Source organism: Urocitellus parryii, chromosome 4, assembly GCF_045843805.1.
Source record: "Urocitellus parryii isolate mUroPar1 chromosome 4, mUroPar1.hap1, whole genome shotgun sequence".
Lineage (NCBI taxonomy): Eukaryota > Metazoa > Chordata > Mammalia > Rodentia > Sciuridae > Urocitellus > Urocitellus parryii.
The window spans coordinates 49,287,853-49,302,507 of record NC_135534.1 but is presented as its reverse complement, the minus strand read 5'-3'; the positions used below and the strand labels follow the sequence as shown (position 1 = coordinate 49,302,507).

The 14,655-nt window shown below is 34.1% G+C and overlaps 1 protein-coding gene and 1 pseudogene across 1 annotated transcript in view; both read right to left on the bottom strand.

Annotated features, from left to right (window-relative positions):
- Positions 1-14,655, bottom strand: part of Copb1 (coat protein complex I subunit beta 1) — a 37,577-nt gene that overhangs the window by 20,116 nt on the left and 2,806 nt on the right. Inside the window, exons 3-8 of the mRNA XM_077797531.1 lie at positions 11,070-11,299; positions 10,509-10,678; positions 8,366-8,480; positions 5,917-6,009; positions 3,075-3,212; positions 2,216-2,335 (exon numbers count right to left, since the gene is read on the bottom strand). Of these exons, the coding sequence (XP_077653657.1) occupies positions 2,216-2,335; positions 3,075-3,212; positions 5,917-6,009; positions 8,366-8,480; positions 10,509-10,678; positions 11,070-11,299 (866 nt within the window). The remainder of the gene's footprint in view (positions 1-2,215; positions 2,336-3,074; positions 3,213-5,916; positions 6,010-8,365; positions 8,481-10,508; positions 10,679-11,069; positions 11,300-14,655) is intronic.
- On the bottom strand, positions 736-1,290 carry LOC113189930 (ADP-ribosylation factor 2 pseudogene; annotated as a pseudogene).

Below are 14,655 nucleotides of genomic sequence, written 5' to 3'. Positions count from 1 at the left end.
TGGACAAATTAAATAAAAAGGGCACTTTTGGGACAACTATAAAAATCTGAATCAATACTTAGTATCAAATAGTATTAAGAAACTATTAACTGTGTTAAGTGTGATATTACTAACTTGGCTCTGTAGGAAAATGTAATATTTAAAAGATGCATACTTCAAAAAAACTATGATAAATATTTTTTTTTTTTTTAAAGACAGAGTGAGAGAGGGGGGAGAGAGAGAGAGAGAGAGAGAGAGAGAGAGAGAGAGAGAGAGAGAGAGAATTTTTTTTTTTTTAAATATTTATTTTTTAGTTCTCGGCGGACACAACATCTTTGTTGGTATGTGGTGCTGAGGATCGAACCCGGGCCGCACGCATGCCAGGCGAGCGCGCTACCGCTTGAGCCACATCCCCAGCCCTGATAAATATTTTAAATAGCACAAATCTAATTTACAAATGATTTTACTTCTTTAAAGCTTTATGTTTAAAAATTTTTTCAAGATGTTAAAAAAGTTTCAAAAATTCCTTTTTTTTTAAAACTTAAAATGTAATACTGGTTTTCTTGTATTATAAGAAAGATAAGTGCAATGGTAAAGCACTTGCCTAGCATGTGAGATCCTGGGTGGAGTGTATAAGGCAGAGTGAGAAAGCTGCCCCCACTCCCAGCCACACAAGCATCAAGGTTCCTCACACATGCACTCAGAGGCCAGCTGGCTTTGCCACAATGTGCAGGGGATGGACTGCTTTGGTCACTTCTAGTTTTTGAGCTGGTTGGAGAGCCAGTCCAAATCTTTGTAAAGCCTATCTATGCTGATAGCACAAGTAACCTGAATGTGTTTCTCTGGTGAAGGGAATGTAAGCCAAGCTTGTCTATTATATCTGCTATATTCACAGCACTGGGAAGATTCTGTTTATTTACAAACACTAACAAACTATCTCTGAATTCATCTTCACTAACATTCTAGTTAGTTTTTTCTTGGTCTCACTGACTCTTTCTCTGTCATTACCAAAACCACAAAAATCAGACCTTGAGTGTTCTTGAAATAATGTTGCCACAAAGGTCTGATTTTGTCCTGGCAACCAACATCCCAGACTGTGAAGCTGTTATTTCCATATTCTACTATCTTCACATTGAAACCTATTGTAGGAAGGGTGGTCACAATCTCTTCCAGTTTCAATTTATAAAAGATGATGGTCTTTCCAGCTGCATCCAAACCCACCATAAGAATCTGCATCTCTTTTTTCCCAAATACTTTTGTTGTTTTGGTACTGGGGATTGAACTCAAGGACACTCGACCACTGAGCCACATCCCCAGCCCTATTTTGTGTTTTAGAGTCAGGGTCTCACTAAGTTGCTTAGTGCCTCACTGTTGCTGAGGTTGGCTTTGAACTCACAATCCTACTGTCTTAGCCTCTTGAGCTGCTGGGATTACAGATGTGAGCCACAGTGCCTGGCTCCCAAATAGATTTTTAAACAGCTCTTCGAAAAATGCTGCTTATGGTGCTTGGGCTGGGGCTCAGCGATAGTGCACTTGCCTGGCACCTGTGAGGCACTGGGTTTGGTTCTCAGCACCGCATATAAATAAATAAAAAATAAAGATCTATCAACAACTTAAAAAAATGCTGTCCATTGTAATTTAATTATATAATCTGTTGCCACTATAAGCATCACTACAAGAACCACTAGGGATCTGACTACCTTTAGGATTTTCTCCCGAATTCTTAAATTTCCTCTCTTAGGATTTCAGTGTACATCTCCTAAGAGTACAGGATAAGTTCTTTAGTTTTTGGTGGTGCTAGGGATTGAACCCAAGGCTTCACATATTACAGGCAACCATCTACCACTGAGTTAAATACTCACTCCTGGATAATTTCTTATATAAACATAAATACCACATTCAGAGAATTTAACGCTTATTCAGACTCTTAACTAAAATACAGGCTATATTCACATTTCTCAAATTCTTCCAATAATATCCTTTATGGCAATTTTTCATTCTTCTTGTTCTGATCAAACATCAGCAATGCATTTAGTGAGCCTTTATTTTAGAAATTGTGATGGCAAAGACAATAACCTAGAAGGTTATATGGCGATTTGAGAGTTTCACTTTATTTGAACAAACTTAAATTGCCCAGTCTTCAAAGTTTTAAGTAATCTAAGACACCAAGGGTAGGGAATGATTAAAATTTGAAAAATAGCATATTTAGAATTTCTCTCTTTGAGACAGTGTTTACCTGAAGGACTCGTTCATGAGCAGGATGCTCTTTTAATTCTACTAATCGATCCAGAACTATGAGCTTTACATTGTTGTCACTCTCTTTAATAATTAAATCAATGTAACACTGAGCAGCAGCCTATACAAAAAAAAAAAAAAAAAGAAAGAAATACATTTTAAGAAATCATAGAATCTGAAAAACCTCTAAGAAGCCAAAATACACTCATTAACCCCTACACAAGTTTATTATGCATTTTGTTCAAAGGGCATGTGGACTGAAAGGGGCTGCTACAGGCAGAAATACTTAAATTTAAATTTAAGTACTTAAATTTAAGTAGTGACTAAACCCAGTAATGCACTATCACACTGAATTACACCCCCAGTCCTTTTTATTTTTAATTCTGAGACAGGGTCTGTTAAGTTGCCTAGGCTTGGCCTCAAACTTGTGATCCTCCCGCATCAGCCTCTTGAGTGGTTAGGCACATAAGTGTGCACCATCAGGGCAGGCTCAGAAATACTTTTTAATACTTTTAACATCCCAAAAATTAAGGGTGGAAACTAAGAAAAAAAGCAGAGAATCCCAAGAAGTATAGCTATTAAGCAAATTTCACTTTATAACACATTAAAAAAAAAACACAGGAATTTAAAGTTCAGTGTGAGTCATTAAAATAATTTAGTATATAAGATTAATAATCCTTTATATGTATATGACAGCAGGAAAAAAGAAGATTGAATTCTGTAAAAAGGCAAATAATTTTATAAATTTGTATTTGTTTTCTTTGCCATGTAAACACACAGTGAATTGCAAGGTTACTAAGTCATGAGTAATAAGACAGCATATCTATCATCTAATCTGGTCCCAAAGAAATAAGCAGTACCTTGATTGCAGTTGGTGCACTTGACAGTGTTACTAATGTCCCAGCAGCTTCATATTTTACAGCAGGGCTAGATGACTGTAATAAGTTATAAATGCAACGAATGAAACGAGCCCTTTCAGATGGATTAGCATGACAGACCTGGAAAAGAAAACATACTTGTGATGTACCTATTTTAGCCTCCCAAGTCACTGAGATTACATGCATATGCCACCATGCCCAGCGAAAACTATAAAATATTCTTACGAGGACATAAAGAAATGTTGGCTAACATGGAGTGAGATAATACGACACAACATGGGTAATTTCAGAAAGAATTTTATTTTGAATATCTATTACAACTACTCATTCTTTTATTCATTCTTCCATAATTTATATTTTCTGTTCTCATTTCAACAATACTCATGGCAACTTTACCAGGAGTACATTCTATCTGAAGAAAACTTTCTTTGCTCATTCATATGAAGCAACTCTTCTTCCATTAAAGTTTTAGCATGAGACTTTAGTAATTCAACCACCTTTTCAGGCCCTACTTCTAATTCTAGTTTTCTTATTTCCCTTCACATCTGCCATTACTTCCTCCACTTAAGTCTTGAATCCCTTATAGTCATCCATGAAGGCTGGATCAACTTCTTCCAAAATCCTATTAATGTTGTTTATTTTGACCTCCAACCATGCATCATGAGGTTTTTTTTTTTTTTTTTTTTTTTTTTTTTTTTTTTTTTTTTTTTTTGAGGCGGGGCACAAAGGATTGAACTCAGGGGCACTCAACCACTGAGCCACATCCCCAGCTGTATTTTGTATTTTATTTAGAGACAGGGTCTCACTGAGTTGCTTAGTGCTCACTGTTACTGAGGCTGGCTTTGAACTGTGATTCTCCTGCCTCTGCCTCAGCCTTCCGAGCTGCTGGGATTACAGGGTGCACCACACTGGCTAAATCACAAGGGTTCTTAATGAATCCTTTCCAGAAAGTTTTCAATTCACTTTGCCTAGATCCATCAGAAGAATCACTATCTATGGTAGCTACAGTTATAGTCTGATAAAATGTTTTCTTAAAGAATAAATCTTGAAATAATAAAAGTTAAATATGCCTTGATCCACAGGCTGGAAAATGGATGTTATGTTGGAAGGCATGAAAATATTAATCTCACTATACATTCCCATTCAAGGTGTTGAGGACTGATGCACTGTCAATAAAAATCGATATTTTGATAGTAATCTTTTTTCTGAGGACTAGTGTTAAAATATTCAGTGAAACATGTTGTAAACAGATGTATTTGCTATTTCATTTTTAGAGCACACGTAGAGCAGTATAATTTAGCATAATTCTCAAGGGCCCTAGGATTTTCAGAATAGTACATGGGCACTGGCTTCAACTTAAAAAAAGTCACCAGCTGTATTAGCCTCTAACAAGAGAGATAGTCTGACCTCTCAAGCCAGGCATTGACTCCACCTCTGTAATATGAAAATCCTAAATGACATCTTCTTCCAAAAATCAGGCTATTTCATCTACACAGAAAATTAGTTGTTTAGTTAAGCTACCTTCATCAATTATCTTAATTAGCTTTTCTGCTAAATTTCTGTGTAACTTGCTACAATTCTTTATCAGCACTTGCTGCTTCACCTTGTATTATGGAAACAGTCTCTTTCCTTAAACCTTAAAAAGCAACTTTTGCTAGTTTCAAAAGTTTCTTCTGAAGCTTACCTCTCTCAACCTTTACAGAATTGCAGTTAGGAGGACCTTGCTCTGGATTAGGTCAGGCTTTACTCTTTTTATAACAATCCTTGTGGGAGAATTAATTCAATGTACTGTTAGAATTACCTTAGTTCTTTCTGAGTGTCCCCAGTAACCTCCTACTAAGCTCTCTCTCTTAAAGTTACCACCACCTTTATAGAATGAGTCTTCTCTAATATGTGAACTTTTGGGGACACACTCAAACTACATCCAAACCATAGTACAAAGCTTAATCATTTCTTGCTTTTGATTTACAGTGAGAGATGTCTCTCCTTCCTGCACATGAAAACTTAAAGGCCACTATAGGATTATTAACTGGCCTAATTTCAATATCATTATCTCAGTGGTTGGGGAGATCCAAGGAGAGGGAAAGAGGTGGTAGAAGGGCTGGTTGGTGAAGCACTCAAAACACACCTAACATTTATCAGTTAAGTCTTCAGTCTTATATGGGTGTGGTTCAGTGCACCCCAAAATAATTATAATAGTAATATCAAATATCTCAGATCACTAAAATAGATATAATGAAAAAGTATGAAATATTACAAGAATTACCAAAATGTGACAGAGATATAGAATACATATTGTTGGAAAAATAATGTTGATAGTCTTGTTCAACACAGGGTTGCCATAAAACCTTAAATGACAAAAAAACACAATATCTGCAAAGTCCAATAAAAGAGGTATGCCTGCATTTAAAGTTTCTCTACCCTCTTTCATAAACAAAGAGCATAAAAAGCACTTATGGCTTTTTTTTTAGGGGAGGGGGAGTCTTTTTAGATATCCAAAGTAATCTGGTATTTATTCAAGAAAAATCTTGAATTTTATTTCAAAGCTATTCAGTGGTTGGATCATACACAATAATTTCTTCTCAACTTTACTGACTCAACCCATAAATTTTTATAGAATCCCTTACAAAAGTATAGAAAGGATGGATGCACACACTTGAAAAATACAATAAGCCAACAGAAAAAGAAAAAAAATACATATATGGGTATACTGTACATAGTTATTATTACAACATAATCTCCTAGCAATTAATAGTGTCCAGAAAAAAGCTAAAGGTAAATAAACTGTTGAGTTTATTTATCCATCACAAACTATAATTCTTACCTTATAAATTAGCTCAACAATAACCAATTGTAGAATGTCTCCAAATGTTTGAACTTGATCAATACAAGTACTTAGGTAATCCAAAGCTCGATCCTAAAGAAATAAAGAATGTATTTATCATACCCTACCTCATTTGATAAAATTATTTGATGGAACTTTTTAAAATACACATATTATGCTCAAATATAAAACAGATGAAGAAATCAGAGTATAGAGAAAATAATTTGAAAAATAAAATAAAATGAAAAACCAAGTAAGAAGTTAACACTTAGGACTGGGATTGTGGCTCAGTGGTAGGGCGCCTGTCTAGCATGTGTGAGGAACTGGGTTTGATATTTACCACCACATAAAAATAAATAAAACAAAGGTATTGTGTCCATCATCATCAGCAACAACAACAAAGAAGTTAACATAAAATACAAGACAGAAAGTCAAATACATTTTTGTAGGCCACAAATCTAGGGTCTGAATTTTTTAGCAGCTAAACGAAGAAAAATGCTGTTCATTATCTGATTCAGTGTATTTATGCAATCAAAACAAACTAGCTATTTACGAACATAGTTATTCTTATTACTGAGACCTAAAAGAAAAATTTCATGTGGATCCTCATATATATATAATGTGATTTGGGGAACTAGGGCCTTGACAATCTCTCTCCAGTAAAAATACCAATAAATTTAATTGAACTAGTTCTGATTACATCCCTTATAATGTATGTACGTAAACATTATAATATAAAAAGTACAGATTAGTTAAACCAATTCTATAAGAAAACAAAATATTATGGTTCATATAAGTGGCTTTCTCAAAATTTTGTTTAGGAAGATAAAATGACAGTATCTAATATCACCACATACCTATTAGGATGGCTTCTATCAAACAAATGAAAATAACTAGGGTTGGCAAAGACATGGAGAAACTAGAACCATTTTGTACTGCTAGTGGGGATGTAAAATGATACAATGGACATGAAAAACATTATGGTTGTTCCTCAAATAATTAAAAGAATTGTCATATAATCTAGCAATTTCACTTCTGAATATAAACTCATAATAAAAGCAGTGACTCAAATGTTCATTGATAGATGAGTAAATAAAATGTGTATATACTTAGAGTGGAATATTATTTAGCCTTAAAAGGAAGGATATTCTGACACATGCTACAACATGGATGAACTTCAAAGCATTATGTAAAGTGAAATAAGTCGGTCACAAAAGGGCACATGCTAAATGATTCCATTTATATGAAGTACTTAGAATAGTAAAAATTATAGAGACAAAAAGAATGGTGATTATTAGGGGCAGGGAGAAATGGGAATAGAAGTTATCATTTAATGGGTCAGTTTCACAACATAAAAAAAGTTATGGAGATGGATGATGATGATGGTTGTGCAACATCATGAATATATTTAATACCATTAAACTGCACACTTAAAAATGGTCAAGATGGTAAATTTTATATGCATTTCATCACAGTAAAAATAACTGGGAAAAAATAAAGGAAGACCTAGGGGGAAAATGACAGTATACAGATTTCAGAGGAAATGGACAGACTTTATATTTTTCAGTCTTCATGTGTATTATTTACTACATTTTGATAACCAATACTGGATATCAAACTGTCCAAATTATATGCCACCAAGGTATGCAGAATCACTGTTAATCAAATGTAGATCCATATACTTTCACCACTAGCAGAGCTGGATATGGAATTGGTATACTCTTATCAAATAGCAGACCACCCTACTTCCACAGACATGGCCAAGGGTGGACCTATACTAGCTATGACTATTTCTCTTTAAACATTTTTAGATTACAATAATATAAAGAAAAATAGGCAGCCAAGTTCTAGAATAGTGTGCCATGAAATATAGCCATAACAACTTCAATCTGGAAAAATCTATTAAGTGGGGATTGATGGCATAACTCAAACACAGAATACATGTTAAACTGTGCAAGGTTGTGAGTTCAATGACCATAACCCAAAACTGTAAAGTGGCTATTTTATTACTTTCTAAAAAAAAAGAATATAAATCAGGGACAGTGGTGCATGTTTGTAATCCTAGTTACTTGGAGAGCTGAGGAAGGAGGATTCCGAGTTTGAGTCCTGCCTGTGCAACTTAACAAGACCATTAGTAACTTAGTGAGACCCTGTCTCAAAAAAATTAAAAGAGCTGAGGATACAGCTCAGTTGGTAGATCATCCCTAGGTTCAATCCCTAGTATTGCAAAAAAAGAAAAAATAATAATATATACAGTACATAAGTAGTATTTTAGAGAAGGGTTAAGAAAAAAAATTTATATAAATTGAATCAAAAATCTAAAAAAATCAAAATACTCAAATCTCAAGTAATAGAAACAAAATTACTAAATGAAAACATGATCAGACTTATATAACTTTTATTCTCATTTAAATACAGTCATAAAAGAATTTAAAAAAAAAATACTCACCTGATCTGCATGAATCAGCATCATAAAGGCATTCCTTTTGCAACTTGCATCCTTCTCATTTACCAGAAAATCATGTATCAGCTCAGGAGCATCAGGAATAAGATGTTCAAAATTTCTTTAAATAAAACATTAACATATTTAATAAAAACATACTCTACTAACTTAACAGCTTTCTGGATCATACCAAAATTAAAATTAAACTTTATAGCACTACTGATTCTTCAAATTTCTCAAAGTTTAAATCAATTAGAATTGGGGGAAGAAATCAAAAGGTCATACCTTCATCTATGAAGTTATCAAATTTTGTTTTCTAGTTCAATGTAGAAAGAATGGATTTATTCAATATATATTTTATTAATTGATGTCTCTAATAATTAACTTTCATACACTTCAGGAATATATATTAAGATAAAGTAAAAATCTTTCCTTAATAAATGAACAATCCTTCATTAAGAATGATTAGAGGGCTGCTGTTGTGGCTCAGTGGTAGAGCACTTGCCTGGCACATGCAAGGCCCTGGGTTTGGTCCTCAGTACCACATAAAAATAAATAAAATAAAGGTATTGTGTCCAACTACAACTAAAAAATAAATATTAAAAAAAATTACTAGTGAAAAAAATATTATCTGGAATTTTATTGGCTATATACTGTATTTACTAACTTGCCTCCTATTTTAGAAGTATTATAGTCACACAGAATGATAAACACTAGATTAACAAAAATGCCACCTAGTTTCAACAATTAATTTTCAGCCAGTTTTATTTTACCTATCCTGTCTACCTCTCCTTCTGTTATTCTGAAACAAATCCCAACTTATTTATTTTTTTCTGTAAATACATTGGTATGTTTCTCTAAAATTTAAAGATGATTATTATTCTACTGTCATAAAAATCATGAATTCCTTAATACCATTAAATAGCCAGTCATTATTCAAATTTCCAATATTGCCTTATAAATGTCATCATTTTTGTGTGCCCTATAATTTAAATCCTGAACTTTATATGGTTTGTATGTTCACATTCTAAGAATTAAATTATATTATTAATCAGAATACCACTTTTTTTAACAGATAAAATCTACTACAATATTATGGTAACTGTGAAATTATGTCTCAATCAAGTAAGATATCAAAAGTACAAAGATGTTTATAAAATTATATTCTAATTCTAAATAAAGTGACACCAGTTGATTATAAAAACCAAGTACTGCAGCTTTATCCAACTACCTCTCTTTCAATTGTTTCTTTAAAAAAAAAGTCCAATATCTTTAGCTTTCTAACAATAGGAATCACTTAAGAACTGCAGCCCTTCTCATTAAAAAAGTTCACTCATCAAAGCCTCTAAGGATAAAAAGATAAGACCCACAGCCACAAAAAGAGAATTCTAAAACAAGGTTAAAAACTCAAGCTGGGCTCAGAAGCAAGCTGGAGGCCAGCCTTGGAAACTTAGTGAGACCCTGTCTCAAAATGAAGTTTAAAAAAAGGGGGATAGTGGTGGCTGAAGAGGTAGCTGAGTGGTAGAGTACTTGCCTAGCATACATGAAGTTCTAGGTTTGACCCTCAGTCACAGGTAGGTGATGGTGGTGAACAAGTTACAGCTCAAAATCTTTAGGGGATAATCAAATACATATTTCAATCAAAAGTGAACAGAAATAATACAATTGAGAATGAGAGGCACTGCCTTAAATTGGAAAGTTTGTAAATTTTTTTGTTTTTGTTTTTTTTGGTGGTGCTAGGGATTAAACCCAGAGCCTTGTGCATTTGAGACAAGCACTCTACCAACTGAGCTATATCCCTTAGCCCTAAAGTGTATACATTTGTTTTACTTTATTTTTTGGTTGTGTGGGGAATGAACTTGGGGCCTCCTTCATATTAGGCAAGTGCTCCACCACTGGGCTACGCTATAATCTTTTTAAAGGGGGGGCCAGTGTCATTCAGTTTCAGCAGATTATTGTCAGGGAGAAACCAGGGCCAAGTGTGGCCACCTTCTTTTTGACTTTCCAATGCTGAACTTAATAAAGAAAAAAATATTTTGCTAGTCAATGCAAAAGCTATATATAACCTATAAGCAAACACTTAAAAACCTCCAGTATGAAAAACTAAAAGCTTGTCCCCGAACTAAGCCAAAGTAGTATCTTTATTTACCTATAGATAGTATAGATGGCCAAAACAGCATTCCTTCTAACATAGCTATGTCGATGTTCCAAACAAGCACGGATAGCTGGCATTAAAGGTTCTAGCAATTCTGCTTCCTTCAGTTTGCAAAGAAAACGTAGAGTAGATCCTCGAATAAACTCATTAGGATGCTGAAGATCCTGGTATAAAAATTTTAAAAAATGAAATGCTGAGTTTCAGCTTTTTTACAAACATTAATTTTAAATGTGAAATTTTTCAACAGAAAAAGTCGAAGTTAGTTTAAGAGTCCTAGCTTATCAGACAATTTCTATCAGATTTCTTTTGATAAGAGCAATTTATATATATATATATATATATATACACTTTAAATTAACAACACACACATAAAATGCATAGAAAACGTCTAAAAAAGTAACAACAGAACTTTTTGTAACACTTCAAAATTTCAATTCCACATATTACAACTGACATCAAAGATTTAATTTTAAAAATCAATGAGGCCCATTCCACTAACTTTACAATTATTTAAAAATCAAAGCAATATTCAGAAATACTTATAGTTTGGTTTACCTTTCTGTATGCATCACATACGAGAATCATTTCATGCAAAAGTCTCCCATCTGGAGTTGTTTTAGGAACAATTTCCCAAAATACCAGAAGTAATTTTTTGATGGTGTGATCCTGAAGAGGCAGCACAAAACGAATGATGGTCATCAGAAGTCCAGGAAGCTTTTCACCATTAAGAATCATGATGATTACTTTCTTTAAAGCTTCAGTCTTTGACTTCACATCTCCTTTTTCTGAGTCATTAAAAAAAAAAAAAGCACAATTATTTCAAAAGAAAATTCCTTAATTTTTTTTTTTTTTTTTTGGTACCAGGGCTTGAACCCAGTTTATTTGAGGATTCCCAGCCCTTATTTTTAATTTTGAGACAAGGTCTCACTAAGTTGCTTAGGACCTAAGTTGCTGAGGCTGGTTTTGAATTTGTAATCCTCCTGCCTCAGCCTCCAGAGTCACTGGGATATCAGGCATGCACCACTGTGCCAGGTTTCCTAATTTTAAAAACAAATTAACAAAATAAATATACTTTATTAGCTGCAATAGTAATAAAGGCACAAATCCAACTGACAAGGTTTCTTTACTTAGCTGTATCACAAACAAGCTGTGTACTTTTTTGGGGGGTGGGGTGGGGGGAGTATTAGGGATTGAACTCAGGGGTACAGTACCACTGAGCCACATCCCAACCCTGTTTTGTATTTTATTTTAAGACAGGGTCTCACTGAGTGCTTAGCACCTCGCATTTGCTGAGGCTGGGTTTGAATTTCTGATCTTCCTGCCTCAGCCTTCTGATCCACTGGGATTATTGGGGTATGACACTGCACCCGGCCAAACTGGGTACTTTTGCACAATTAATTTATCTTTGAATTGTGAATTCTTTATATATATCATGAATATATTATATGATGATAATATCTAATCCAGGGATTAGATTTCTAGTCCCTAATCAACTGAGTTAATGTAAGAGTTCATGAATCTTCTTGGCTACTTGGTGTGTTTCAAACATACATGTAACTATTTTTCAATACATAAACAGATATTGTTAGGATATGTGCTTCAGAATTCAAAGCAGCTCATTTTGTGCGCATTTTCTCAAAGTTACAGCCACTACTATGCGAAATGGAGTGAATACAGTGATCTGTTTATAAATATTAGGAGGAGAGTTCTTGAATATTCAAAATTAAGTCTGAGAACTAACAGAGTAAATAATTCCACTCCTATCATATTTCTATAGACAACACAATTTTAGACTCTTAAGATAGCATCTGAAAAACTAGAAGAGAATTAGAATGTCCCATTTAGTAACAACTGTTTAGAATTAAGGATGACATTTTGGATAAAATACATTTACTGTTACTTAGGCTAAAAACTGTGGAATATAAAATATTCTATACAAAACAATCTATAATTTCACATCATTACCATTGCATGCTAAAAATTTTATAGTACTAAAAATCTTTTCGATTCAAAATTCAAAGGCAGAAATATAAGACAAACACATTGTCACTAGTATACTGTACTTTTTTGGGGGTGGGGACTGAACCCAGGGCCTTATACATGGTAGGCAAGCACTCTACCACTGAGCTACATTCCCAGTCCTATACTTGTCTAGATCATAAAAAATAAATAAATATATGGGAGAGGAGATGATGAAGATTGTCCAGTGAAACATCAATACGCCTAAAGCTATCATGAGGAAAATAATCAGAAGAAACTAGTAGAGCTGGGTGTAGTGGCACATGCCTGTAATCCCAGGAGCTTGGGAAGCTAAGGCAGGAGGAGCAAGAGTTTAAAACTAGCCTCAGCAACTCAGTGAGGTCCTACTCTCTGGGGAAAAAAAATTAAAAATAGGGCTGGGGGGGCTGGGGGGCTGGGGATGTGGCTCAAGCGGTAGCGCGCTCGCCTGGCATGCGTGCGGCCCGGGTTCGATTCTCAGCACCACATACAAAGATGTTGTGTCTGCCGATAAATAATAAATATTAAAATTCTCTCTCTCTCTCTCCCTCTCTCTTAAAAAAAAAAAATAGGGCTAGGGATGTGGTTCAGTGGTTAAATGCCCCTGGGTTCAATCCCCAGTACCAAAGAATAAAAAGAAAAAGAAAAGAAGAAATTGGTGGAAATTAGTGGGAAGCAGATTTGGGCCTAAATATGAGATAGAAATCTATTCCTTTTCTTTCTTTATTTTGTTGTACTAGAGACTGAACCCAGGGGTGCTCTATTTATGAGCTCCATTTCCCCAGTTTTGCTAACTTGCCGAGGGCGGCCTTGAATTTGCAGTTCTTCTGCCTTAGCCTCCAGAGTTGCTTGTATTATAGGCATGTACCACCATGCCTGGTGAGAAATTTCTAACAACTAGCGCTAAGTGGCTATTAAATAAAGAGTTCCTATTGCCAAAGGGGCAGAAACTATACATGACCACTTGATGGGTTAAAGTAAGGAAGTAAACTCCAGAAGAAATGAACTAGGTGAACCAAAGACTTTCTAAGCTCTTAAAGGCTATTTAAAATTATTGCCAGTTCATATGATATTTTCACAAATTAAGAATAGAGAATACTGTCAGGTATTTGAATTAATTAGGCAAAGTTCAAGTGGCTAGAGCTGTATTCACTGGGTGTAAGCAGTTTTTTTCCTCTTTGTTCCAAACATCCTGATTTAAAAAAATTTTTTTTCCATATCCTGTTTCATAACATTAAGGACACAAAATCCAAAAGCCATAAAACTATATTGCTATATCTTTTTAAAAGTATCTTTTTAGTTGTAGATAGACACATCTATTTTATTCATTTATTTTTATGTGGTGCCAAGGATCAAACCTAGTGCCTTACATGTGCTAGGCAAGCCCCCTACTACTGAGCTACAACCCCAGCCCCTTGTTATAATCTTCATGGCTAATTATGCTCCAGTGTTTTTATTCTTCACAAATTAGAAAATTTCTAAATATAATTTAGTAGGTTAAATTCAACTTGTAACAATACTTCAAAAAATTTTTAAAAAAGTTTAACAGTAAACTTATGAAACTCCACCCCAATTTTCATTTATTTCAATAATCCAAGTTAAGATGAAACAAGGAGGGCTGGGATTGTGACTCAGCGGTAGACCACTCGCCTAGCACATGCAAGGCCCTGGGTTCGGTCCTCAGCACCATATAAAAATAAAGATATTGTGTTCAACTACAACTAAAAAATAAATATTAAAAAAAGATAAAACAAGGATATGTTTCTTTCCATATCTTCATAATTTTTAGAACTTTTCCTCTCTATAAACAGTATAAAACATATGCAAAATTTCACCTATCAATTCAATTCACAATAATAGACTAAACGCTTCCTAATCTGGGGAATATACAGTCCTCAGAGTTCAGATTCAGTAACTAAAGGTTCAAAAAAAAAAAAAAAAAAAAGTAAATTGTGGAAGTAACACAGTATTTAGCCAAACAAAAAAGTTGTTACTCAAAATTAGAAACTAGTTATTTTTTCTCTTAACTTTTCTTAAAGGCAAAAATATACACAGAATTGGACACTGTTTATTTATTGTTAGAGGGCAGTCAAGGCAACTGTAATTAAGACAAGGGTAATGTTCCAATTATGACAGAGTTAGT